At 54.2% G+C, this 25,683-nt stretch overlaps 9 protein-coding genes across 9 annotated transcripts; 7 read left to right on the top strand and 2 right to left on the bottom strand.

Annotated features, from left to right (window-relative positions):
• Positions 1 to 123: 123 nt before the first annotated feature.
• On the top strand, positions 124 to 2,519 carry GLOTRDRAFT_34532 (uncharacterized protein; the record flags this gene model as incomplete). Its single annotated transcript, XM_007863577.1, has 15 exons — positions 124 to 268; positions 321 to 452; positions 503 to 509; positions 557 to 620; positions 686 to 768; positions 827 to 1,205; positions 1,273 to 1,388; positions 1,449 to 1,538; positions 1,597 to 1,616; positions 1,672 to 1,932; positions 2,006 to 2,042; positions 2,101 to 2,135; positions 2,203 to 2,267; positions 2,342 to 2,401; positions 2,466 to 2,519. The coding sequence occupies 15 exons, from the start codon at positions 124 to 126 to the stop codon at positions 2,517 to 2,519; spliced, it is 1,548 nt and encodes a 515-aa protein (XP_007861768.1).
• Positions 2,520 to 2,936: 417 nt separating this feature from the next.
• Positions 2,937 to 4,138, bottom strand: GLOTRDRAFT_55952 (alpha-L RNA-binding motif-containing protein). Its single transcript, XM_007863729.1, has 6 exons — positions 4,032 to 4,138; positions 3,905 to 3,981; positions 3,611 to 3,851; positions 3,473 to 3,549; positions 3,340 to 3,412; positions 2,937 to 3,289 (listed from the first exon to the last, which is right to left on the bottom strand). Exons 1-6 carry the CDS (start codon positions 4,089 to 4,091, stop codon positions 3,266 to 3,268), a joined length of 552 nt encoding a protein of 183 aa, XP_007861920.1. The 5' UTR covers positions 4,092 to 4,138; the 3' UTR covers positions 2,937 to 3,265.
• A 165-nt stretch (positions 4,139 to 4,303) lies between these two features.
• On the top strand, positions 4,304 to 10,430 carry GLOTRDRAFT_55950 (kinesin-like protein). The gene is made up of 19 exons (XM_007863728.1): positions 4,304 to 4,412; positions 4,510 to 4,770; positions 4,833 to 4,844; positions 4,903 to 4,921; positions 4,977 to 4,987; positions 5,041 to 5,156; positions 5,210 to 5,499; positions 5,549 to 5,741; positions 5,812 to 6,327; positions 6,393 to 6,399; positions 6,455 to 6,636; positions 6,694 to 6,726; positions 6,784 to 6,820; positions 6,882 to 7,689; positions 7,741 to 9,580; positions 9,629 to 9,753; positions 9,819 to 9,905; positions 9,957 to 10,065; positions 10,116 to 10,430. Exons 1-19 carry the CDS (start codon positions 4,349 to 4,351, stop codon positions 10,230 to 10,232), a joined length of 4,827 nt encoding a protein of 1,608 aa, XP_007861919.1. The 5' UTR covers positions 4,304 to 4,348; the 3' UTR covers positions 10,233 to 10,430.
• Positions 10,431 to 10,546: 116 nt separating this feature from the next.
• Positions 10,547 to 12,124, bottom strand: GLOTRDRAFT_103689 (nucleotide-diphospho-sugar transferase; the record flags this gene model as incomplete). The annotated part of the gene is made up of 1 exon (XM_007864440.1): positions 10,547 to 12,124. One exon carries the CDS (start codon positions 12,122 to 12,124, stop codon positions 10,547 to 10,549), a length of 1,578 nt encoding a protein of 525 aa, XP_007862631.1.
• Positions 12,125 to 13,355: 1,231 nt separating this feature from the next.
• Positions 13,356 to 15,324, top strand: GLOTRDRAFT_33820 (NAD P-binding protein; the record flags this gene model as incomplete). Its single annotated transcript, XM_007863530.1, has 2 exons — positions 13,356 to 13,415; positions 13,468 to 15,324. Coding segments are annotated over 2 exons (1,917 nt in total), but the record flags the coding sequence as incomplete, so codon positions are not given.
• Positions 15,325 to 15,948: 624 nt separating this feature from the next.
• Positions 15,949 to 16,446, top strand: GLOTRDRAFT_34704 (uncharacterized protein; the record flags this gene model as incomplete). The annotated part of the gene is made up of 1 exon (XM_007863592.1): positions 15,949 to 16,446. The coding sequence occupies one exon, from the start codon at positions 15,949 to 15,951 to the stop codon at positions 16,444 to 16,446; it is 498 nt and encodes a 165-aa protein (XP_007861783.1).
• Positions 16,447 to 16,972: 526 nt separating this feature from the next.
• Positions 16,973 to 21,227, top strand: GLOTRDRAFT_71378 (uncharacterized protein). The gene is made up of 21 exons (XM_007864439.1): positions 16,973 to 17,159; positions 17,212 to 17,925; positions 17,988 to 18,194; positions 18,250 to 18,260; positions 18,310 to 18,378; positions 18,435 to 18,558; positions 18,618 to 18,740; positions 18,801 to 18,972; positions 19,024 to 19,083; positions 19,136 to 19,161; positions 19,217 to 19,339; positions 19,397 to 19,550; positions 19,607 to 19,628; positions 19,682 to 20,210; positions 20,264 to 20,324; positions 20,378 to 20,490; positions 20,548 to 20,557; positions 20,608 to 20,702; positions 20,754 to 20,807; positions 20,869 to 20,913; positions 20,967 to 21,227. Exons 2-21 carry the CDS (start codon positions 17,392 to 17,394, stop codon positions 20,970 to 20,972), a joined length of 2,538 nt encoding a protein of 845 aa, XP_007862630.1. The 5' UTR covers positions 16,973 to 17,159; positions 17,212 to 17,391; the 3' UTR covers positions 20,973 to 21,227.
• Positions 21,228 to 21,313: 86 nt separating this feature from the next.
• On the top strand, positions 21,314 to 21,939 carry GLOTRDRAFT_71374 (transcription initiation Spt4; the record flags this gene model as incomplete). Its single annotated transcript, XM_007864438.1, has 3 exons — positions 21,314 to 21,451; positions 21,508 to 21,616; positions 21,676 to 21,939. 3 exons carry the CDS (start codon positions 21,314 to 21,316, stop codon positions 21,795 to 21,797), a joined length of 369 nt encoding a protein of 122 aa, XP_007862629.1. The 3' UTR covers positions 21,798 to 21,939.
• A 2,607-nt stretch (positions 21,940 to 24,546) lies between these two features.
• On the top strand, positions 24,547 to 25,049 carry GLOTRDRAFT_12938 (uncharacterized protein; the record flags this gene model as incomplete). The annotated part of the gene is made up of 3 exons (XM_007863424.1): positions 24,547 to 24,615; positions 24,674 to 24,785; positions 24,847 to 25,049. Coding segments are annotated over 3 exons (384 nt in total), but the record flags the coding sequence as incomplete, so codon positions are not given.
• Positions 25,050 to 25,683: the final 634 nt, after the last annotated feature.

The following is a 25,683-nucleotide window of genomic DNA, read 5'->3' as shown; positions in this document are numbered from 1 at the left end:
TTGTCTGCACCGCCACCGGTGCTTCTCGACGGGCGATCGAGGCTGATCGGCGATGGCCGGAGCAGGCCGGACGCTGCGTAGCCGCCCTGACAAAGCGACACGGCGCCGCCCTGGACGACGCTCATGTCTGCGCTCACAGCCAGGGCCTGCTTCCGTCCTCTCCATCGTCTCCTGCGTCGGGGGTACGCCACCGAGCCAGCGCATGCGCTGCACCCCCCGAAGCCCTCAGAGTTTGGCCAGCCGTTATGGGAGTCGCATCCGCACCTTGGTGAGTTTTGACCGACGCGTGAGCGGGCGCGTTTAGCAACTTTTGGTTCAAGTGAAAGCCGGGGAATTGACTCCAGGAATTCCCGTGCACGAGTATGAACGGCGGCGAAAAGACCTCATGGACAGTCTGCCCGAGAACAGTATCGTCGTGTCGGTGGCAGCGCCTGTCAAGTACATGAGTGGACGTGAGCGCCGCTCTTCTCTTATTTCCGCCCTTTGCTCATATAACTGCAAGAAATCTTGTGAGGGTCATTACCCGTATGTACTGCCGCAAGTCTAACTTCAACAGCTACAAGTACCGGCAGGCGTCAGACTTTTGGTATCTGACCGGCTTCGAAGAGCCAGAGTCTGCGGTGATCCTTGGCAAGTGACGTGTATATCTTATTCGTGGCACAATCCCTTACACTGTATGATAGAGAAAAACTCGACTTCAAGGGGCTACCGCATGACCATGTTTTCCTCCGGCAAAGACTCTGCCAAAGAAAAATGGGATGGTGCAAGGTACTACCCGACCCCCCGCCAGCTAACCCGCCTGACTCCTCACACTTTGCTTGCCCAGAACCTCCCTCCAAGACGTCGCCACCCACTTCCACGCGGACGACGCCCTCCCCATCTCCTCCCTCCCCTCCACGCTCAAATCCCTCCTCCCACAGTACACCTCCGTCTACGTCGACCTCCCCCCCTCCGCCACGCCCTCCCGCCGGCGCTCCTCCTCCTCAATCACCACCACCCCCCTCTCCGCCAGCCGCGCCCTCCTGAAGTACCTCGCGCCCCCCTTCGCGCCGCGGGGGGAGTTCGAGAGCGTCGTGGAGGGCCTGAGCGGGAGCAAGCGCCGGCCGCTCGCAAAGGAGGTCGGGCGGCTGCGCGCGGTGAAGAGCAAAGCGGAGCAGAAGGTTATGCGCGCTGCGGCGGACATCAGCGGCAGAGCGCATGCGAAGGTGCGTCAGCGTTCAGCGGTGCGAGCGATGTTTGGCGGGTGGGGAGCTGAGATTGGGTTGTGGGCAGACGATGCGCTTCGCAAGCCCGGATGTGCCGGAGAGCGCGCTCGCGGCCCATTTCGAGTATCTATGTGCACTTGAGGGGGCGCAGCGCCCGGCGTACGTTCCTGTCGTCGCATCCGGGTGCGCGTTTCCTCGTCACACTAATACTATTAGTTCGCCCTGACATTGTTCGTTGCCAAGGGCAAACGCGTTGATCATACACTACACCACGAATAATCATATCGTACGAGACGGGGAGATGGTCCTCGTCGACGCTGGTTGTGAATACAAGTACGTGCCGCATGCCCCTTGTTAACAACTGAGGCTCATTGGTACGCTATGAACCCAGTGGCTACGCCTCAGACATCAGTCAGCCCTTCCCCCTCCGCCTCTCCCCTTCTCCCACTGACCCCACCCTATGCAGCCCGCACATTCCCCTCCTCGGGCAACTTCACCCCCGCTCAAAAGGACCTCTACCAGGCGCTTCTGAACGTGCAGAAATCGCTCATCCAGGCCTGCGCGCTCTCGCCCTCCCCATCCTCCTCCTCCCCGTCATTGAACTCGCTGCACAGCCAGAGTTGCCTGTTACTCAGGGAGGAGCTGAACCAGATTGGTTTCGGGCTGCAAAGGGGCGATCTCGAGAGGGAGCTGTACCCGCATTACTTGAGTCATCCTATCGGGATTGGTGAGGGTCTTCTTCAGTCTTACGTGTGTACGGGGGTTGGTGGTGCGTGCCTGATGTATGGTTTGGGCGGTAGATTTGCACGAGAGCGCGAGTTTCGAAAGGGGCGAGGCGTGAGTGCCCTCCCCTCCCCATCTCGCGGTGTTATCTGACCATTGGACGTGTCGGTAGACTGCGGCCGGGCATGGTCATCACCGTCGAACCGGGTACGCTCTCGCTCTTCACACATCACTGTATGTATAACATATCGCGTTCTCTGGCACGCTGCTGTAGGCGTGTACGTACCCTCCTCACCCCTCTTCCCGAAGCACTTCCACAATATGGGCATCCGCATCGAGGTGCGCTCTGCGTTCTCTCCCCTCACTCGCACTCGCACTCTCACTCTGATCGAATCTCGCCCTTACATATGCAGGACGAGGTGCTCTTGTGCGAGGGCGAGCCCGTCGTGCTCAGCGTCAGCGCGCCGAAAGAGGTACGTGGATCTCGTGGTTGTCGGGTGGTTGCTTGATTGATTGTCGGAGCTGATGCGTGGGCAGGTGGTCGATGTGGAGGGCGCTTGTCAGGGGGTGCTGGGGTTGGAGCCGTACTAGAAATAATGCGAACGGTATGGCATGGCATATTGTATCGGCGTGCATGCGTGCGCGATGTCCTAAATCGCTCTGGCATTTGTCCCGGAAGCTTCGAGTGAACCGGGGGAGCGGTGTACTTATGCGGACCTGACCGAGCGACGCGTACGTGCGGCCTATAAAGTGTATCATCACGATGGATGCAGTATATTTGCTTCATCCCCGTCTGGTTGCCGCGATGTCCCTGCAGTTGGACGGATGTACGATGACTGCTGCACGGCCGGCTGATCCTCGCGTTTCAGCGCCACCGACGCGACCACACTTACGAGCCCTCTGAGGCGTAACGCGTAACTGGTAATACTAACTGGGCGTACGTCCCCCTGCTCGTGCCCCGCGAAGAGACTTCCCGAGGTCGGGAATGTTGTCTGGCTGTTTGGCATATAAGTAACTCGAATGGTGTATTATATCCATTGAATGTTCGACAGGTCCAATTACGCCGTGTCTGTACTCTGGCCCTTCATCCCCCTCTGCCTCCCTGCGGCTCTGCCTCGCTCCGGCTGTCTCTCCGAGTCGATGGCGCCGCATTGATGCAGGGAGATGTATGCGGAACTGGTCCAGCGATGTGCGGTCCGTAGACATGTAAAGTTTCACGGACGCCGGGAGAAACCAACAAATACTCTCCGCGTCTCCTCTACCTGCTGTGATATCCCTGGTACGCAGTTGGTCGACTGCACGATGTCTGTCGGCATATATTCGAGCAGGAGGCAGGCTCAGAGAAGGTCGAAGTCGTCGAGCTGAAGTCCCGGTCAGTACATGCAAACGGATGTCAGAACGGAAGACGTACTTCGTCGTTGTATCTCATGATCGTCCTCTTCATCTTCGAGGTGTCGACCCATGTGACGAAGTCTTCCATATGGCTAGTTTCATCGCGGTTCTAAGCACCTCTCCGACATGGGACGTTGTGAAGGTGGTCTTACCGTGTAACCAGGTACGCAGGGTCCGTAACAGTATCCGGCCCAACCCGTACATGGCCTTGCTCAATGAACTTCACCGCCTTTGGTATTCCTCGCCATTAGACCTCCCATCACACAGCGGGGTTTGACAACTGGACGTACCGCGCTGACAGTCTCAGCCATCTTCGACATACACATGATCACCGCCAGCCGTCTGCGGCAGAACGCCGCCACCGTGAGCTTATTCTCCACGTCGCTGAGCTTCGCCGTAGAGTTGAGCACCCCCATGTCGTATAGCTTCGAGAGCAGCTGGCCCTCCATCTTCGCGCGGAAGGGGTCTTGCGCCGGGAGGTTCGAGATGCGGTGTGCGAGGGCACGCAGAGAGCCACAGAGCTTGTTGTATCTGTTACATCGGTTCACCAGATGAGCTGCAAGACAGGCCTAGTGGGTACTCACTTGTGATAGTCCTCTCGATCCTGGATGTGGTACCGCCGCATGACCTTGATCTCGCGATGCCCCGCATCTTGTTTCCACTGCTCCGTTGTGTCTGGGACGTCCACCAGCAGATAGTGTCGGCACTCACGTTGAGAAAGTCGACTTTCTTGAGCAGCTTCTGCTCATGATGCTTGAATTGGCGAACCATGGCCGCGACCGATGAGCGCAGACCTCAGAAAACGCGGTGGCTGCAACGATCAGCACAGAAAACTGGATCGTGCCTAATTAGTGCACCACGCGGCAGACGCGCACTTTCACGCGCCCCCGCAAGCGGTACCGGTTGCCTTCTGCTCTTCAACCTTTCTGAGCTCTTATTATTATTGACGACTAGAGACGACGACGGCGACACGAACATAATACCCCGGACGGTGGCATTCTACTGGAGGACATTAGACAGACTAGACCATGGTCGAGGCGGGCGATGGCAACATCAAGGTCGTTGTGCGATGTCGGCCCCTCAACTCCCGCGGTGCGTTCGGTCTTTTCTGCCTTTCTGCCTTCAGTGTACTTAACCATTCCTTGCATCTGCTTTGCTTTATAACCTGTTTGTCTCGTCCGACATGCAGAGCTCGCAAAGGGCGCCAAGCCGCTCATCCGCATGCAGGGCAACCAAACGTTCCTCGACCCGCCCGAGCCAGGGTCTGCACAGGCGGGGGCAGGTCGCGCAACGGAACGGAAGACGCTAGCGTTTGCGTTTGATAAGAGCTATTGGTCGGCGGGGCCGAAGGACGAGCCGGGCTATGCATCACAGCAGACGCTGTACAATGATCTAGGGACGGAATTGCTAGACCACGCTTTTTCGGGCTTCAATGCGTGTATTTTTGCTTGTGAGTAGGTTCAAACCGCGTATTCGTGCGTTTGACTTATACTGACTTACACACTTTCGAAGATGGGCAAACGGGTATGTGTGTTTAGGTTGATTAGGTTAGGGCTTGCACTAATGACGCGTACGCGTGAAGGATCTGGGAAGTCTTACAGGTACGCCTTGTAATGTTACGGATTGGAAACGCATTGCTCATAGGGCCCGTTCCAGTATGATGGGATGTGAGTGATCTCCTTGTTCTTGACTTACTCGAGTTCTTGACGGTGTGGCGTAGACGGTGCCGACAAGGGAATCATTCCTTTGACATGTTGTGAACTCTTCAACCGCGTAGAGCAGAAGAAAGCCGCGGACCCCAATATCAACTTTCAGGTTGAAGTCTCGTATATCGAGGTATGGGCACTACTCGCCTCTGAGATCTATGTAGTTAATATGCAATTACCTAGATATACAACGAGAAAGTCCGAGACCTTCTAAACCCTAAGAACTCGGGCAACCTAAGAGTGCGAGAACACCCAAGCTTGGGCCCGTACGTGGAAGACTTGTCAAAGCTAGTGGTCAACAGCTACGATGAGATGATGACGTTGATGGACGAGGGTAACAAGGCGCGTACGGTGGCCGCTACTAACATGAACGAGACCTCGTCGCGTTCACATGCCGTGTTCACACTGCTGCTCACGATGAAGCGGCACGACGTCGATACCAACCTGGACACGGAGAAGGTGTCGCGGATCAAGTATGTCTGCAGGCTCTCTGCTCTAGGCGTATAGGCTGATTGTTGTAAGCTTGGTCGACTTGGCCGGGTCGGAACGTGCCAACTCTACAGGCGCTACAGGTCAACGGCTGAAGGAGGGTGCGAACATCAACAAGTCCCTTACCACGCTCGGTAAAGTCATCTCAGCGTTGGCGGTGGCCAGTCAGGCGGAAGGAAAGAAGAAGAAGAAGGGCGGAGATGATTTCGTGCCTTATCGTGATTCCGTGAGTACTAAGTTGTGCTCCATTCATTTCAGACATGCCGGGTCTATAACTGAAGCTTGCTTCGACATAGGTCTTGACATGGCTGCTAAAGGACAGTTTGGGCGGGAATTCCAAAACAGCCATGATTGCAGCCATCTCGCCTGCCGACTACGACGAAACACTGAGTACCCTCCGCTACGCTGATCAGGCCAAGAAGATCCGGAACAAGGCCGTCATCAATGAGGACCCCAACGCCAAGCTTGTGCGCGAGCTCAAGGAGGAGCTCGAGATGCTTCGCGCGCGGGTCTCGGGCTCGGGCGGGGCGGAGGAAGTGTACGACCCGAAGATCCCGCCGGAGAAGCAGAAGGTCACGTATCAGGCGAAGGACGGGACGCTGAAGACGGTGACGAAGGCCGAGCTGCAGGAGCACCTTGAGCAGAGCGAGAAGCTGATGCAGAGTTTGAATGAGACGTGGGAGGAGAAGATGATCAAGACGCAGGAGGTGCAGAAAGAGCGAGAGAAGGCACTGGAGGAGCTGGGTATCACAGTCGAGAAGAATAATGTAGGCGTACATACGCCTAAGAAGATGCCCCATCTTGTGAACTTGGTAAGTCACTATTGCACATTCACAGTGCAAGACTCACCTGTATTGCATTGCATTCTTGGATATAGAACGAAGGTAATACACTTACTCAGCCATCCGTGCGCGTGGATAACTGATACCGCTTACATAGATCCCCTCATGAGTGAATGCTTGATCTACCAACTGAAGCAGGGTCAAACTATGGTTGGCCGAATGGACAGTGCCAAGCCTGCTGCCATCAGGCTCAGCGGGGAGAATATCTTGGAGGAGCACTGCTACTTCGAGAACAATGATGGGAAGGTCACCCTCCATGGACTCCCCGACGCTGTTACGGTGCGCGCATTTCCCGCTGCTGCATGCGTTCGTTGGAACCCTGACTTGTTTTCCTAGTTTTTAAACGGTCGGCAAATTACTCCCGGCCAAGTATGCTCCCCTACTCCTCTCAATATTGTCATCTGTTGATTGCCTAATTGTTTCCAGCCGTACAAACTGAAGTCTGGCTTCCGTATCATCATGGGTACGTACCAACTTTCGTAGAGCGCCTGAGAGATGTGGCGGACTCATGCTGACAAACGTAGGTGAGCACCATGTCTTCCGGTTCAACAATCCCGAGGAGGTTCGCAAGCAACGTGACCGTGCTGCGACCAAGTCGAAACTGTCAATAAGTGCGTCAGCTGCCGATCTGGAAGCAGCTGCCGCTGCGGACGGTACCGCCTCTCCTGCCATCCCTCCGGAAGAGACCTCCAGCTCTGGAGATCCTGAAGACGTGGACTGGACATTTGCTAAGAGGGAAGCTGCGTTCTTCAAGTTGGGGTTGGATCCTGCTTTGGACAACCTGCCAGATGAAGACTTGAATAAGCTTTTCGACAAGATCGCCAAAGTGAAGACTATGCGTGACCACCATGCGAAGTCCCGTCCGGAGAGCAGCCTTAGTCAAGCCGATGACATATGGAGCGAGTCGGGCAGACCACTTGCCAGCGACGCGTTCACGGATGATACCAGTGTGGATGTCTGGACGAACCATAGCAGTCCTGATATCGGCGGCCCTCTGAAGGATGTGCAGAATCAACTGGAAACGCAACGCGTGGAATTCGAGTCTCGGCTGCAGGCCATTACAGAGTCTTCTGAGGCTGAGGACCTGAAGGTAGAAAAGGAACAGATGGAGCATCAGCTGAGGCTGGTCAAGAATCATATGAAACGCCTCATAGATGCCCGGGCTCGTGGCGAAGACGTCGAGATGGAACCTATTGAGCCGGTCTTCTATAGTGCGAAACAGCTTCGACTGATACGCAAGGTCCTGGACAAGTGGCGCTCGCATCGTTCGTTCTCTATGGCGGAAGCGGTCCTATCTAACGCGGTGCTAGTGAAAGAGGCCAATGTGATTAGGTTAGTCCAGACATGCACATGGCGAGGCACTGTAACTGATCCTCTTTACAGTAAAGAGCTCGAGAAGGATGTCTCTTACAATTTCACCATCGCCTCCGGAGGTTCGCTGGCTCGACCAGCCTCTGCAGTAGATACTATTGCGGGTCTAGACGAATTCGGAGACGTCGCTGACCGTGCGCTGGCGTCGGCCACGCAGCCTTCGGTAGCCATCAAGGTACTTGACAAACGTCACAATGCCATCTACCTGTGGTCTTTGGACCGTATGCAGCAGCAAATACAGCGAATGCGCAATCTTACAACCTTCATCGATCGGCCCTCTTATTCCAGGCATTTCTCCTTGGAAGACGCGTTCTACGACTCGCCCCCTCCCGAATATTCGTTCATCGGGAATGCCTTAATCTCACTTGCCCCACTGTATCGCCGTCTATCCTCTACCGCCGTTGTACCTATTTTCTGCAGGTATACAGCAGAGGCAATCGGCTCGTGTCGCGTGGATATCAAGATCGTGAACGTCGTGCCTTCCCAAAAATTTCAGGCGGCTTCGAGTGCTTCGACGCGCTCTTCATCACCTGTACCGGGAGCTGTCCCACCTGGGAGCAAGCTCAGCTTCTTCCTGACCGTCGACTCTGTCAAAGGTCTATCATCTCACGAGTTCTCCTCAGTGCATCTCCAAGTTCGCCTCTCTTCCTTCGTTGGGCCTACCATCACTGCTGAGGAAGTATTCCCTTCGGTGGCCATAGACATTGACAACTCATCTCTGTCAGAACTGAAGTTCCGACGTGCCTTCTCGATCGCAGCAACATCGAAGGTCTTGGCTCATCTACGTCAAGGGTACGCGCCCATTGAATTCTTTGCTTCGGTGCGACCGACGTACCTTGAGCGTTTGGAGCGCTGGGATGAATTGCGAGAGCAGAAAGGCTATTTCCAGGGATCGTCAAGTACTCCGCAGGAACCCGAGGCCCCGCCCAGTGTTCCACAGCCTATGCGCCGTTCTGAGACAGACTTTGTTGTCGAACAAGTTCATGACGTAGTAATGTGGCTTCAAGTCTGCGAGCTGGCGCCGGACGGTGAATATACCCCCGTGCCCGTGCTTTCTCAAGGGCACCTCGACCCCGGCTCCTTCACATTGCATCAGGGTTTACAGCGACGTCTCGCGATCACTCTCAATTCTAGCTCAGGTCGTCAGCTGCCGTGGGCAGAGGTCACGAAAGTTCGATTAGGTAACGTCCGACTACTGGACGCAAAGGGACGCGTGCATGAGTCGACATCCAAGGCTCTCATTACCTTGCCGCTACTTAGAGATCAAAAAGTTGATTTCAAGCCGGACGGGACGGGTTCACTGGCTGCGGAGGCTCTCTGGGACTCCAGTGTGCATGATTCCGTCCTGCTGAACAGAGTTACAGCAGCGAATCAGCGTGTCCTAGTGCAGCTGAGTCTCTCAGTGGCCGTAGAGACGTGTGCCGATCCCATTCCCTTTAACGTAGACGTCGCAGTGACAATACGCACGCGGGACGCCAGACCTCCTTCCAGACTCATATCATTCTTGGGCACGACCAAGATCCTGACCAAGACCAGTAGCGTCTTCAATGTCCGTCTCACTCCTCCCTTGACCCGTTCACCGAAGGAGCTATGGCGGCTGGATACGTCAGAAGTTTATGTCCGTGGTGAGGAGAGCCTTGCGACCTGGAAGCCTCGGGGGGTGTCGGTAGTCGAAGACTACGTACGGCTGGTCAAGACAGAGCGACGCGCGGCAGACGTTCAGGCGGTACGCGTTATTCTGGCAGCCTCCGCACAGAAACCCGCACCGGAAGGCCTTGCCACCTGGGGCTCGGATGACTTGCTCAGGAAGTCTGTGGAGCTGTGGCAGAAGAAGTTCGGCCATCAGGGCGATGTGAGTTACCTTGTAATAAGGATAACATGCACTAATTTGTCTGTGCAGATCGTCATCAGCCAAGAGCCTTCAGAAACCGATGGTTCCGCTTCATCCCCTGGCGTTCGGACGCCTGATGTAGAATCCCTGGAATCAATGAAACTAATAGGTAACTCGAAGCTGGTGCCCCGCAGGTACGTCCAAACAGCATCTTTGAAACCCATGTATCAGAACATTGTGTGATGTGCATTAACTCTAGTGATACGCCGACAAAGAAAGGCCACCTCATGATACTGACGGACGCTAGTCAGAACACCTGGGAGAAACGGTGGTTTGTTCTTCGAAGGTAATTGTTCGGCGGATCAAGCAGAGAGAACCATCTGATACCTTTGCTTAGACCCTACCTTCATATCTATTCCCATTCAAATGAGTTAGAGGAACTCGGCGTTGTTAGCTTAAGTGGCGTCAACGTCGAGAGCAATCCGGATATGGAAACATTACTAGGAGTAAGTGGTACCCCGATTTCAGACATAGCTCCCGCTCATCATGCCTGTAGAAACCATTCGCGTTCACGCTCTTTACCTCATCGAACTCTTACGCCCTATCCGCTCCCAACTTAAAAGAGCTGCAGTCATGGACAACTAAGCTTGATCCGACGCGCCTTCCTTCCTGACACGGCGAGTCACGTCCCTCTTTGTGATCGGTCGCTTCACGTATAATATCTCTATTCGAAAATATTGTTCAATTGCATACCCCCTTGTCGTCTTATGATATCATGTTTAGAATGTCGCATTGCATACTTATCCACATGTAGTTTTTCTGTTACCACCACACGACTGTCATGAACTGATGTCTTCTTCATGTTGTCTCCTTGCACAGCGTGGAAATGTCCTGAGAATACTAAGTGAAATCGAGAACATCTATCAAGCAGAAAATATGTCCGGGCCTATATCATTCGCGGTTGAGCGCGATGCATACTACCAAGTTTCATTGGCCTGTGAAGCGATCTTCCAGGGCGAGAACAGCGGCGGCTATGGCTTTGCTTTTCTCGCTTGCGACCATTGCTTTGTACTCCGAGGACTGACGGTAGCCTTTCCATGCAGTTTCATCCAAAGTCTCCCACCACTCTGCCTCGAAGGGGTGGCCTGGGGAGCCTGCGTAACCCCAGGGTTTAGCGGTGTAGGGCTGAACCCAGGGATTCAACACGGTAGGAAGGTCCGGATGCAAAGGTCCAGTGAAGTGCACGATAGCAGGGTCACGCAATTCATCCAACGCGATTGCGTCACGATCGTTGGACGGCAGGTCTGCGTAAGTTCCCAGTCCTTGAGCGTTCCAGGTGAGGCTCAGTTTTTTCCAGTCTCCACCGAGGTGCATGTTTAGTACGTCTTGGTCCTTAAACCGGGCATGTCTCATCTCGTCCGCAAGGGCACAAAGCTCCGTAATCCGGATACGGACTTTGGACAGATCCACCAACATAACCCCGGCATTGAAGTACGGCCTCCTCTCAACTCCAGGGTGTCCCATAGGAAGGCCTATATCAGGCACGGCTGCTAAGGACCTGCCCTCCAAATCCGTTCTCCACAACTCGACAAGCGTCTTGCGGACCAAAGTGTCGGCATCTAGATAGAGGACGCGCTCCACAGGCAAGACACGAAGCATGTCCAACTTCGCCCATACGGCGCCACGCTTGGTCGAGAAGTTATCCTTGGGCAGCTCCACAAACACGACGCTGGCCTCTGCCGTGGCCTTGGCAGCCGATGCGATTCTGTTCCTGCTCTTAACGGAAAGACCGCAGTCAACGATGTAAATCGTCAGTTTACCATTGCTATGGTTTACCAGTCCCTTGACCGCCACGGCTGCTGGCATGGCATAGCACTCGTCGATAGTAAGTGCTACATTCATGCCATAGCCGAGCGCGCGGTCGTCCACATTGACTGAGGGATCCTTCAAAAGAAAGCCGATACGCATATCGACTTTCTTCTGAAGGATCATCTGGTATTGGGAGGGGCTCGAGAGTCGCTGGTACTCTCCGTCGTGAAGTGCCAAGAAGGCATCTATCCCCCGTTTAGGATGATGGATACTTCCAACAAGTTCCACATCCCACTGATAATCATCAAAGATGAAGATGGCTCCGTCGTTGGCCAAGCGCCATGCGAGCTCCCCGTCCAGGAGAGTGTCGTCGGCCTCGTGAGAGCCATCGACGTACACCCAGTCGAAGCCAGTGCTCTTCGACCGGATATGTTCGTCGAGGACTCTCATGAGCCCGGGGACTGAAAATTCATCGATGATCTGGAATTTTTTGCCTGTCAAAGTTAGATTATGCACTAGCTTGCGGTAGCGCGCTTTTCCTGCCTCTGTGGCCATAAGGTCGAAATGGTCAATGCAGACGACTTCGCCACCGTCTGCACATAACTCGTTCAACAGGAATACGGCTGAACGACCCTCCCAGGAGCCTATTTCCAGGATCCTCGGGGAAGGCTTCACCAATGGAAAGAGAGCCTTCCAGATATCGATATTAAAGGAAAACCAGTCCTGAGACTGGGTAAATATGTAGTCGTCCCCCATGACGGAGTCGCGCTGAGCGATCTGGGTATTCGACGATTGGGTCTCCATGTGTACGGCTAGGGAAAGGCTACAGAGGGTCAGCACGCTCATTTACAATTTTCACTGTCTGAAGCCTCACACTTGTCTCGTTATTGGGACTGCGATGACGAGGGTGTGAGGAATGTGTTGTCTGCTAGAGGGCCTGGGTTGCACGACCTTTATAGCCAGCACTAGACAGCGGTTTCAATGCGGAACGGCTGTTCCTCTGGGAGCTATCTTTCCGAGATCCACCTTTCAGTGAGTATATGTCGATCTCGGCGCGATTCTAGGTAAGTGATCGCCAAGGAGCAATAACAGAGCGAACGACCGCCACAATTTCTATAACCATGCCTTCAGTCAAGCTTACCGAATAGTCGGATATTGGTGCTGCGCAGTAAGTCGAGGATGACCTGCACCCTTCATCTCGATCGCATCCATCAAAATGCGTGCAAGCTATGGTACAACGAGGCTGTATCGAGATGTTATGAGCTGCGTGTTGTCCACAGGTTATATCCATCGAGATTCAGCTCACCCCATACCCGCCCCGGGAGAGCCCATAAGGTAGGCTGAGTACAGAGCTGTTCAGCCGCGTGCCAGTCTGTGGGGATCCAACTTAGCGCAGGTAGACTTTTCGGGATCTCAGCACCAAATCATGAGCGGCACTGTTTGAATCCGAAGAGAACGCTGGCCAACAGCTATGATGCATTTTAGTCCCATTGGCGCGCCGCAAGTACAGTCCAACCGAGTTGCAGCGCACGCTTGAATACTTACTAGTACTGTGTACTATCCTCGGATTTCATGATTTGCCAACCTGTCGAATTATCCCAGCATGGCAGCGTGCCCCGCAACCGCGAACAGCTGTACGTATATGATACGAGATTACTTTGCGCTCACCGAATATTACATGACCACTTACCTCCTGCTAAGCGCTGAGCTCCGCCGCTGCTTCTCGGTTTAGAGCTGTTCCGCTGGTGCCGCGGACCAATCGGAGCTCGCATTGCTGTTCAAGGACCCAAGTACACAAGGGTCCCGTATAAGGATGAGAGATGCACAGACGCTGCTAGTATGTGACACTGCACAGATCCTAGTATCCCTCTTCTCTGAGCGATGGTCACAATCTCAGTGGAGACACCCCGGCGCCCTACCGAGCTTCCCCAGAGTACAAGAGCGAGTTGAAAAGTACTCCTGGCTACGCATATCAGAACCGTCTACCATGCAAACACAAGCAAAGTCAGCTGGAATCATTTTGGTCACCGGTGGCCATGGATTCATCGTGAGTGTCTGATCCTGTTCAGGGGTTCCTGGTCTGAAGCTGCTTCACCTAGGGGTCCCATGTGGCCCACAGACTCCACAATACAGGCTTCCACGTTCGCGTCGCTGATATTCAGCCGTCCAGCGAGTTCTCGCAAGCGATATCTAGTGATACTCACATAGGAAACTTGTGCGATCCGGACTTCTGTCATCGTATAGTGCAAGGCGTCGATACCGTCATGCACTTTGCCGCAACGATGGGAGGAATGGGTACAATCCATGCCAATAACGACTTCATAATCTATGCGGAGAATCACGCTATGACCACGAACTTATTATCCGCAGCTGTGCAGGCTGGAGTGAAGCGTTTCCTATACGCTTCGTCTGCTTGTGTGTATCCAGAAAGCCTGCAAGGATCCGGTAACGCCGATGTATCCCTTCGCGAAGAGGACGTCTGGGTCAATCTGCCGCCGAAACCCCAAGGCCTGTATGGCCTAGAGAAACTCAACACGGAATTACTCCTTCACCAATTCAAAGATCGAATGCAAGTGCGGGTCGCTCGCTTCCACAACGTGTACGGGCCCCGAGGTGCATGGCGCAACGGTCGCGAAAAGGTTCCCGCTGCATTCGTCAGGAAAGCACTCGCAGGGAAGTTGTTGGGTGATTTACCCATTGACTTTGAGATTTGGGGAGATGGTACACAGCGCCGCAGCTTCGTCTATATCGACGACTGTGTGGATGCCGTGTGCTCTCTCCTCGAATCTCCCTGCGACGTGCCCGTCAACATAGGTACGGAGAGGTCCGTGACAATGAAAGAACTCGCGAATATTTCTTTACAATGCGTTGGCATTGCAGAGGAGCATGCGCGATATCTTTACGATCGCAAGAAGCCTGTCGGCGTGGCTGCCCGCAATTCAAACAATGACTTTGTAAGTCACCAGTTGGATTGGCATCCCAAGGTGACCCTGGAGGAAGGCATGATGCGCACTGCCGAATGGATGGAGTGCGAGATGCTGAAGTTAGTACGTGGCCTAAACGGCGCGGAGCGCCGAGCTCTGCTTGATGGGCTCCAACGAAGCAAGGTGGTAGACCTCCACTCGTCCGGTGTTACGTTTGCCATCCTCCTTCCTGTCACGTCCCGAGGGACATCATCGCCTGAGAACTGCTTGGGAAATCTCCGTACCTTTGCGAGATCTCTATTGAGGACCACATGGCGAGACGTCCATAGCCTTGGAGGGGACCGTTACCGGGTCAAGATATATCTCGCCATCGATGACGATGACGATTTCCTGCTTGGAACAGAAGGCGAGAACAAAGCTGCATCGACCCTTCGTAATGAAGGTGTCCTAGATGTAGAAACCCTCATATGTGACTTCCGCCGTGGACATGTCTGCGATCTGTGGAGAACTCTCGCTAGACGTGCGTGGGAGGACAATTGCGATTATTTCGCACTTCTGGGCGACGATGTCGTATTACAGGATGAAGGGTGGATGCGGGATGCGGTCTTCGAGTTCAAGGAACTGGCCAAAAGGGAAAATGTGATGCCTGGTTTTGGCTGCGTTGCCTTCACGGACACTACATTCCCCGGCATGCCGACCTTTCCAATCATACATAGGACCCACATGGATATATTTAAAGGCGAGGTGATACCAAAGATATTCGTGAACCAAGATGGCGATCCCTACCTATATCAGCTGTACCGCAGGTGGGGCTGCTCTTTAATGTTCTCGAGCAGAATTTCCAACGGAACTGGAGGACGTGACAAAGCACGATATGAAAAGGTGCATGCTGTGGATTGGACGTTCGACACCCTAGATGGCTCAACGGAGGTCCTCGAAGAATGGCTGCGGAAATCGTCGCCCATGGCGGAACGCAAACTCACCATAGACGTGGTCATCCCCTGCTATCGCGTTCAACTTCGCTTCCTGGAGCCGATATTGCAACTGCAAAGCTCTCCCAGATGTTCGGTGATGTTTATAATCATCATCGACGATCCCAGTTCCCCGTACATTTCTGAGTTGGTACGCAAATACGCGCACCGACCTGATGTGCGGATTAGAGTAAACGAGAAGAACCTGGGGGCATCCGCTTCACGCAATAGGGGCATAAAGGAGTCCGCGGCCGAGTGGATCCATTTCCTGGATGATGATGTCTCGCCGCAGCCCGACCTCCTTTGGGAGGTAGAGAAATGTATTCGCGCATATCCTGAAGCGGCCGGATTCGTCGGCAATGCACAGTTCCCTTCGGCCGACAGCATTTTCACGGCAGCAGTGCATCTAGCTGGTGTAACATATTTCTGGGATATCGCGACCAAGATGCAAGAGGACATGCCTTGGGGTGTCACGGCGAACCTAATCGCGCGTCGTAATATCAAAGACGGGGTGGAGTACGATCTGCAGTTTCCGAAGACAGGTGGCGGAGAAGATATTGACTTCTGCAGGAAGAAGAGAGATTTTTCATTGGAGCACGGTGGAGGAGGATTCCGTGCTGCACCCAACGTCATCGTGACCCATCCGTGGTGGAATAATGCTGCGAGGAGTTACTGGCGATTCTATATGTGGTCCAAGGGAGACGGAGGACTGGTGAAGCTTTATCCCCAGTACGCCTACTGGGATGTCGCTCCAAATAGTGCGGAGATGCTTCTCGTAGCTGGCGCCATGGTTATCTTTGCGGGTTTGACGTGGCTGATGACGGGTAGCCCGTTCGGTTTGGTCTTCTCTGGGAAGCTCGCGTGCGCCATCCTTGTGGCGAACATCGTGCACGACGTGTACCGGCATCTCTTCCGAGATGCTGAGAGGACGAAAGCCATGAAGACCACCGTCTCTGGCATACCGTGGGTAGCCGCAGTCCTGGAGAGCTCTCTTATACGGATGGCTAGCGAAGGCGGAAGGGTCATTGGAATCTTGGAACGAGGTGAAGCGTATGTCCTTGGGAAGCGCTTCGATTGGTTCACGGGTAGAGCTGGGAAAGCACCTCAGATGGAGGAAAGGAAGAATACATTGCAAAGATTTAGCATGGTCATGGTCCTCATGGCGATAGCGACGCTCTACTAACTGTTTTTTCCATTCTGTATGTAGCCAGTGAGCATGAAGGGCCGATATGATACAGCAAGGACTTGGATAGACGTACGCAGACGTACATCTTCATGCTATGTAGAACGGAGCATTTGCGTGTATATATTTGTGATTCTACAGCAGGGATGCGTTCTCGTACGCGTGGCGGTGGGTGGCAAGAGTGATCGTACGAGTCAAAGCCAGTCATTGACATTTCAAAGACTCGGACGCGCCTGTGGCGGCTCCCGAGATCATGTGACCGCGTAAATAAGCAGTCGCGGCAGTCGCCGTGGGTAATAATTAGGCGCGTATCGCGTTTTCTTGTGAACCCCTGCTACCACACTGAAACAGCGATGGTCTCTACCAGGCGAAGTCTGAGGCTGGCGCAATCGCCGTCGCCCTCGGTGCTTCCGTCCAACGACGTATCACCGTTTTTCAGTAATAGAACATCCGAAAAATCGGTGACCCCTCCGACGGAGGTTAGTGAGGGAGAAAATGACGACCAACCCACGACGCAACAGAAGGGCAAGGGCAAAGGGGCCAGTGGCAAAGTATCAACGTCTAGAAAGCGACAACGCAGCGAAGACGAAGCAGAAGCAGAACCCCTCTCCACCCGTGGTCCGCCAGCGAAGCGGAGAGCCTTACCTCAGAAGCCTGTGGTAGAGATTGTCGTGAAGAAAAGTACCAGTTCTCGTACGAATGCAAAGGCGAGGGTGAGTAGGCCGACCGTGGTCTGGGTCAAGTCCTCACTGGAACGTGTTACAGGCCGCCACATCCGCCACGACGACGAGCAAGGCCGCAGGTCAGCGCAAGACAGTCGTCCAAAGGAAACAAGGTTCGGGAAGGGCCGCCCAAGGACCTGTGGAACCTGAAGCAGGCGAGGAACTGTCGCCAGATGAGGCCAAGTCACTCTCAGAGTCAGACGACAGTGGCTCTGAATTCGAGATGTCGGAGGACGGCGACTCGTTGGCTGAGGAAGGCTTTGAGGAAAGTTCTACCGAGGAGGAATTAGCGCACATGCATGCTCGTCATATGCTTCCACCTACCGAAGATGCGTCGGAGGACGAGACGATTCTCATGGACGAAGCTGTGCGTCAGTCTCTACAAGATGCAAGCAACGAAACCGGCGCAGGCACTTCGTCAGGGGCAAGAGCTGGGAACCCCAAAGCTGCTCTTCTTGCTGCAGCTGCCGAGCGTCGACTAGCCGCTTCCAAGATCGAGGATGTCCCAGAATACAATTCTGACGCACTGGATGGCTTGTCCGAAGAGGAGGAACCTCTGTCGAAAGTGAAGGGAAAGAAGAAGGCCACGAAGAAGTCTGCCAAGAAGAAAACTTCAGATTTTGTTGCCAATTTCATGACCATGGACGACCTGTATGCTGAGCGCAGAGAGGCCCGCAGGCGAGCAAAGGCCGAAAGGAATGTGCTGAAAGTGGAGGAGAACAAGTTGAGATCTAAGTTAGGGAGAAAGCTTACGCATGTGGGTCAAATACGCTCTCTATTCCGTCCAGCGGCCACATAAATGCTCACTTACCCCTGAAGGCTGAGAAGACCACGGTAGCATTGTCACTATTCCATCCAGAACTGAAAGATGCGTGGGGTGACTTCGAGAAGAAGGTCGCCATCGTGCAGCCTGAAAAGGCCGAACAGCCCGCGAAACTCAAGGCGACTCTCTTGCCTTTCCAGTTGGAAAGTCTGTTCTGGATGAGGAAGCAGGAGAAGGGCCAGTATGCTGGTGGGATGCTCGCGGTGAGTATAACGGTACAACTTTCAAGATTAGTCACTAAAGGGTTCCATTTAACAGGACGAGATGGGGTATGAACTACATCCTTTCCTTTTCTTCACCTGTCTGACAGTTGTTTAGTATGGGCAAAACAATCCAAATGATTGCTCTCATGGTGTCGGACAACCACAAACCGAACCTGGTCATTGCGTGCGTTATCTTCAGGTCACTGGCTCATGTTGTGAAGCTCATGTCCGCTTCATCAGTCCTACTGTTGCCATCATACAATGGAAGAATGAGATAGAGAAGCATGCCGAAGGCATGAGTGTCCTGGTGTGGCACGGGGCAAATAGGGAATCTAGCATCGATCAACTGAAGAAGCACAACGTCGTGAGTTTTCAAGCAATTCACCGGACACTTGACCCTATCCGACTGATGGCTACTCTCAGGTCTTGACAACTTACTCGGTATTGGAGAGTTCTTTCAGGAAGCAGGAAAGTGGTTTCAAGCGCAAGGGGCAAATCGTCAAGGAGAAGTCCCCACTGCACGCTATCAAATGGCATAGGATTGTGGTATGCGCGTTATTAAGTACATAACCCTGATATACAAGGTATTCAATTGAAATTTCTTAGCTCGATGAGGCGCACAACATCAAAGAGCGCGCCACTAACACTGCTAAAGCTACCTTCGAGCTGCAGAGCAAGTATAAATGGTGTCTGTCGGGCACGCCCTTACAAAACCGAGTGGGCGAGCTCTACAGTCTGATAAGATTCCTCGGCGGCGATCCATTCGCCTACTACTTCTGTGAGTTTCGATTCTTACCCCCCAGGCCACGGCTAAAGCCTTTGCTTCTAGGCAAGAGGTGCGATTGTAAGTCGCTGCACTGGAAATTCAGCAACAAGAGGCACTGTGATGGTTAGTGTTCGCTTTAGTCTGCCGATGCATCCATTGCTAATAATCTGACTAGATTGTGGCCATACGCCTATGCATCATGTAAGACCCACAGATTCTTCCTCCAATCAACGCAGTGTTACTTACTTGGTGCTAGACATGTTTCTGGAATAACGAGGTCTTGTCGCCCATCCAGAAAAATGGAATGAATGGGCCTGGCGCGATCGCCTTCAAAAAATTGCGCGTGCTCTTGGATAGATTGATGTTGCGCAGGACCAAGGTACGGCACCATCTCACTTCTTCTATGCTTGACACTGCAATAACTGCCTGCCTGAAGGTCGAAAGGGCTGATGACCTTGGCTTACCTCCGCGGACGGTTATCGTTCGTAGGGATTACTTCAGTCCTGAAGAGAAGGAGCTTTATCTATCGCTGTTTTCTGATGCCAAGAGGCAATTCACTACATACGTCGATTCGGGCACGGTCTTGAACAGTAAGTTATGGTTCTCCGGTCGTCGAGGGCTCGCAGCTGACCACGTATATCACCAGACTATTCCAATATCTTCTCTTTGTACGTTACACGTTCCGGTCACCCGTGACGGCTGGCTAATCGTTCTTCTGCAGGCTCACGCGGATGAGGCAGATGGCGTGCCATCCTGATTTAGTGCTTAGGAGCAAGAATAACCAAGGGAAGTTCCTCTCTGAGGACTTCGGTGAAGCACCGGTCTGCAGGCTTTGCAATGACGTTGCGGAGGATGCTATTCACTCCAAGTGTCGGCATCTGTTCGATCGCGAGTGCATCAGGCAGTATCTGGATACTGTCGTCGGTATAACGGTGCGTCAGGGTTTGCTTCATTCATGGCTTATGTGGCTTATCTTTCCACAGCCTGAATGTCCTGTCTGCCACGTTCCCCTCACCATTGACCTGGATGCTCCGGCCTACGAGCCAGAAGAGAACACGTCCGTAGTCCGCCAAGGCATTCTTGGCCGCCTTGACCTCGAGAAGTGGCGGTCGTCGACGAAGATAGAGGCCCTCATCGAGGAGCTAACCAACCTCAGGAAGCAAGACGCGACGATCAAGAGCATCGTGTTCAGTCAGTTCGTGAACTTCCTAGATCTGATTGCGTTCCGACTGCAGAAGGCTGGGTTCAACGTAAGTGGCATGAGTATAGCAGAACTTGGGTAGATTAGCTGACTTTGTTATAGGTGTGCCGGCTTGAAGGAACGATGGGGCCGTATGCCCGAGATGCCACTATCAAGTACTTTAGTACGTTCGCTTGTTCGATGCCGCTTTTCGTCACCTGACTCGCCACCCTTCAGTGGACAATGTGCATGTAACGGTATTCCTTGTCAGCTTGAAAGCCGGAGGAGTGGCTCTCAACCTGACCGAAGCTTCGCGAGTCTATCTGATGGATAGCTGGTGGAACCCTGCTGTGAGTTATTGTCGCTATCTGCTGTGGCTGCTATTGATGCTGACGCCCTGTCTACAGGTTGAATACCGTACGTAGAGACCCCGTGGTCGGTTGATCACCTCTCTGATATTGATACAGAGGCCATGGATCGTATCCATCGTCTTGGGCAACATCGGCCCGTACAGGCCATCAAGCTTGTTGTCGAAGACAGCATCGAGAGCCGCATAGTCCAGGTAAGTATCCCCTAGCATCCCGCCAACTCTGACAACTCACAGCTGCGATAGTTGCAAGAAAAGAAAGCAGCAATGGTGGATGCCACTCTGTCTACTGACGATTCGGTGAGTGGCCCCTTAGGTTCGCTCCCTCGGTGGGATCCAGGACTAATTGTTCATGTTGCAGGCTATGGGCAGATTGACGCCTGATGACCTTGGCTTCCTGTTCAGGGTATGTTGCGCTGGGCATGAAAACTATGTCTCATCAACTAACACAATCTTCAGCTGTAATTGTCGGGCAACGACTTGGCCCGCCGTCTTTTGTTTGAGCCAGTTTTTCTGCTTTCGGATGTTTTGTTGTGTCTCTCAAAGTGCCGTGTTGTCGCCTCGAGGTGGGTTGTTTATTAAGGTGGATATCATTATATTGTATTTGTCGCCTAAACGCACAGTAGTCTACCTACGAATGTTCTATATTATGTTCGCTATGGTGTTGCACGTCTTCTGTTGGTACTGTACGATGTAGGAGCGGATGAGCGGGAGTCGGACACCTGTGGCAGTGCACATCAGTCTCTGGAGTCCGAACCGAAGTTGCACACCTTGAGCGCTAGCTTTCGTCTTCTCGTTCACTGACCATGGCCTCTGGTGTGACCGCCGCCATCCCAGCCCAAGCTCGTGCCAAGCAGCTCCGGGCGTGTCTACTATGCTCGATCATCCAGACGCCCGCAGATTTTCGTAAAAACGGGTGTCCAAATTGCGAGGAGTTGATGCAGGTGAGGCGCTCACGGCGTATGCAAGGCGAGTTCTGACACGCAATGCTTCATCGCAGATGAAAGGCTCGCCGGACCGCATCCAAGTATGTACGACGACATATTTTGACGGGGTTATTGCTGTGGTGGATCCCGAGCAGAGCTGGGTGGCGAGGTGGCAGCGGATATGTGAGTATCATTCTCTGGTCTGTGTCTATGAGATGTTTCATTGGTGTCCTACTCTATAGCGAAGTACGTGCGCGGCATGTATGCGGTACGGGTAAAAGGCCGAGTCCCGGAGGACGTAGAGGCAGAGCTCGAAGCGCGGGGTATCAAGTATCGGCCAAGAGACCAGACGGACCAGGATTAGGACGCCTCCGTATGGTTTTCTTGTTTGCTGTTCAGTGTGTATTCTATGTCTCATCAGGTGTATCAATAACCTTGGTTATGGTCTGGCGAGCGCCGAGCGGTAGTAAGTGGTCCTTGCAATTGTCTGATTGCCGCTGGGTAGGTCAAGCCTGGGTGTATGACAAGGCTGACTGGACACTTGACACGATTACAGTTTCTTTCTAGAGCTGCTTACGCCGCGGTATGGAGAGCTGATGACGCGGCTTATCTGGTGATAGGCCGCGGTGTCTGCCTTTTAGTCATGTCGAACGGCGCGCTGCCGCGTCCGCCTCGGGGAAGCTGTTGGCCATTTTGACTCGATGGACGGAGACCGACGGCTGCGGACAGTTCTCTGGATTCTCAACGTGCGTATGTCGTATGCCGAGGACGGCGTTCGATGTCAACCAAAGGTCGGGCATTTTGCGAGTGGCTGCTGTGCCGTTCTTCAGAGACGAGTAACGCACATAAAATGCGCATATATCGAGCATATATCGAGCATATATCGCAGAAATAATAGAGCAGGGAGAATCTAGATGGAATCTGCATCTCGGAGAGGATTATCGGCCGCACGTGGCTGACAGTGACAGTTGGAAGCAGGAGCAGTGTTCGGCAAGAGCGTGTGAGCGAAACTCGCCTCGTTTGGGTCCGCCTCGTTCCCCGACGCTTGTTGGCACGTCTTTGCCCGCCCCCGCGCCATTCCCAGCTTTTCTCCATTCTCCTCGTCGCCACCGCCGCCGCCGCCGTCGCGCGCGTCGACCGAGATCTTTGTCTGCGCCGCGGTCGGCTGTTGATGCTCCCTAGTCATCGGCCCCTTTAGGCGTGTCATTTCCCGCTTTCCCTTGTTAAGGCTTGTTTACCTGCCCCGCGCAGGTCCCAGTTGTTCTTCGCCTTTCGCCGCGTCAATCTCCTTGTTGCATGTCGGCTGTCCAGTCCCAAGTACAGACGGGCACAGAAACCCTCGGTTTCGATATCCAGCAGCGATCCTTGCCCATGAACGTCCGCACAGATGCCATGATTCGACAGCAGGGGATGCCGCATTTACCTCCGAACATGATGAACATGAACTCGCCCCACTTCATCCCACCAAACCAGCCACATGGCCAGCAATCTCTCGCCCAACCTCCTATGGGTCTTCTGCAGAATACCGGCCAGCCTCCGATGGGTCTCCTCGCAGGCGCCCAGCCCAACGTTGGTCCGTCGCAGAACAATCCCAACTATCAGGCCCAGATGCAGGCCCGAAAACAACAACAGATGATGTTGCAGCAGAGTCAAGGTTTGCAGCAGCCGGGTGGTCTGGCTCCTGGGATGAACGGCATGGTGCCCAACTCGCTGCAAAATATGGGCTTTCCGAATGGTATGATGCCGCAGCAGGTTCAAAATGCTCAGATTCGGCGTATGGTATCGCAGCCACAAGGCATGAACCAAGCGGGTCCGCATACAGCGCCCATGCACGCAGGCCAACAGGGTCCAGCGGGGATGGGAATGAGCCCTCAGCAAATGCAGCAAATGCGCCAACAACAAGCGGTACAACAGATGGGTATGAGAATGTCGGGGCAGCCACAACCGCCTATGCCGGGAGGGATGACGCAGGACATGATGAGAGCGCATATGCAAGCGAATGCGGGCATGTCTTCAGGTGTCGCCCGAGCACCCTCTGCCGGTGCGCCTTTGATGCCCCAGCCACCGTCGATGGGCCAGCCACACGCTGCTGGTCTGCAGCAGTCCCTACAAAACTCATTCCCGAACCCGATGAATCTCCCCCACTCCCAATCGATCCCCTCCTCCTCTCCCCGCCCCCCGTCACATTCCCAGAATCCCATTCCTGGCTCCATGGGCGTTAACATGCCTGTGCAATCGCAGCCTGGTAACCGCCCTAGAATGACTCCTGGCCCCGGTCCCGGAGGCCCTGACACCATGTTCATGTCGATGCAGAACCAGCCCTTCCCGCCAAATATGCAGCAGCATAACGTTCATCGCATTCCTCCCCCGACCAACTCCCAATTCTCTTTTGGCTCCTCCTCCAGTCCGCAACCCCCTAACCAGGATATGTCACAGCCGATGGCGGGGGGCCTCGCGCCACCAGGGCCACCCAACCGACCCAATTTCCATCCGACGCCCGCCCAGCAGTACGAGCAGATGCAGGCGAACGATTCATTCTCCCCGCACATGAACATGGGCCCGCCCCAATCCAACGTCCCCGCCCGCCCCCCGTCCCAGCAGCAGCCACACCCGCAGCCGCACCCCATGTCCCAGCAGCCACAGGCCCCGCCACACCACCACTCCCCGCACCAGTCCGACCAGGCGAACGCGCGCGTCTCGCAGCCGCTCCGCCCTCAATCGCAGCCGCAGCCCCAGCAGGTGCACCACCCATCACAGCCGGCCGTGCAGTCGCGCACGCCGCACGCGCAGCAGCAGCCACTCCCCGGTAATCCCCAGCCGCAGCAGCGACTACCGGCGGGGATGCAGCCGGCCGGCATGCAGCAGCAACAGCAGCAGCGACCGATGCAGATGCCGCCACAGGCGATGACGCCTGGGATGCCCGGTGTGCAGCCGAGTATTGTGCCTCCCGTCCCTAACGATCCTGCCCTGCACCCGCTTCGGAGAGGGGTGGCCCGTCCGGATCAGCCTCCTGTTGCTACACAGCCGACCTTGCAGCCACGGTTGCAGTGAGTCTTGGACATTTGTCTACTATCATTCGTGTCGTGTCTAATGATTGCTACAGAAACTATCCGGTTGGGACCGGTCAGGCGCTGCTGAAGGTGACGCAGTTCAGTCAGATGCTAAGTAATGAAACGACGGATGTAAGTCGTTAATCCGCGGTCTCTGGCGAGATTACATTCCCTCATGACGTCCGCGTAGAAAACGACGCTTCGATATTGGAAGGACGCTGTCACCACCTGGTTCGGTTCGAAGGCACAGTTCAGGTTCACGCTATGGAAAGACAATCAACGGAATGAAGCCAAACCCTTCGGTCTGTCTTTCCAGTATTGTTCTCATAGCTTCAACTCTAACCTGTTCACTCCGCTCGCTAGTCATCGGTCCCCCTATATTGCCTCGCTTCTTTTTGGTGACCCATCAATCAGGCGTGAAGGCAATGTCCATAAACATGGAAGGAGCCAACGAACGGTTGTACAATTACCAAGCTTCCGTGGTTGAATCGCCGGCTGCTTCGTGGACCTTCAGGTATACCAACGGATATGTCGTGACTTTGCGCGGCGCACTGTCCGTGGTCGTGTCTTTCCAGGCCCAGCCGTCACAGCACTCCAATGGCACTAATACCTTCTACAAGCTCGAAACGATCACCTTCGACGCGTGGTGGCACGATAAGGCGATATCGCTAGAGAACCTCCTACTGAATCGCGTTATGGTCCCTGGTGATTCGCCGAAGACGCCTCGATCGCGGCCGCCACACACGCCCAACGCCTCTGTCGCGGCCCAGCAAAGAGAGGAGGAGCGGAGGAATGATGACGGGATTGTGACTATCGATCGCCTGGCTATCCCACCGGAGCCCGTCAATGCGTTCGGGATCCCTCAGGCTACTATGCGCTGCTTGGAGGTATGTCAGGGGACTTCCTCGGACGGTGCTTCTGTCATTCATGCTTTGGATGACCCTGCTGTACAGCTAGCAGAAAGTGTCGGCCAGATGACAGATCTGATCGAGTATTCGAGCAAGCATCAACTGGGGCCAATGGGTACGTCTGTTTCACTAACTGCCTTTGGCAGGTGGACTCATATTCACTACAGAGGCATTGAAGCAGTTCGCACAGAAGCTACGGGAGACTCAGGGACACGCCTCGACGAGTAACAACCCTCACGGAACGGGACCCGGAAACCTTGGCGGCGATAATACGCTATCGAGTGGTTCACTG

Source organism: Gloeophyllum trabeum (genome assembly GCF_000344685.1).
Source record: "Gloeophyllum trabeum ATCC 11539 unplaced genomic scaffold GLOTRscaffold_00002, whole genome shotgun sequence".
NCBI classification, from domain to species: Eukaryota; Fungi; Basidiomycota; class Agaricomycetes; order Gloeophyllales; family Gloeophyllaceae; genus Gloeophyllum; species Gloeophyllum trabeum.
The sequence above is the reverse complement of the archived record's forward strand: the minus strand, read 5'-3'. Positions and strand labels throughout refer to the sequence as shown.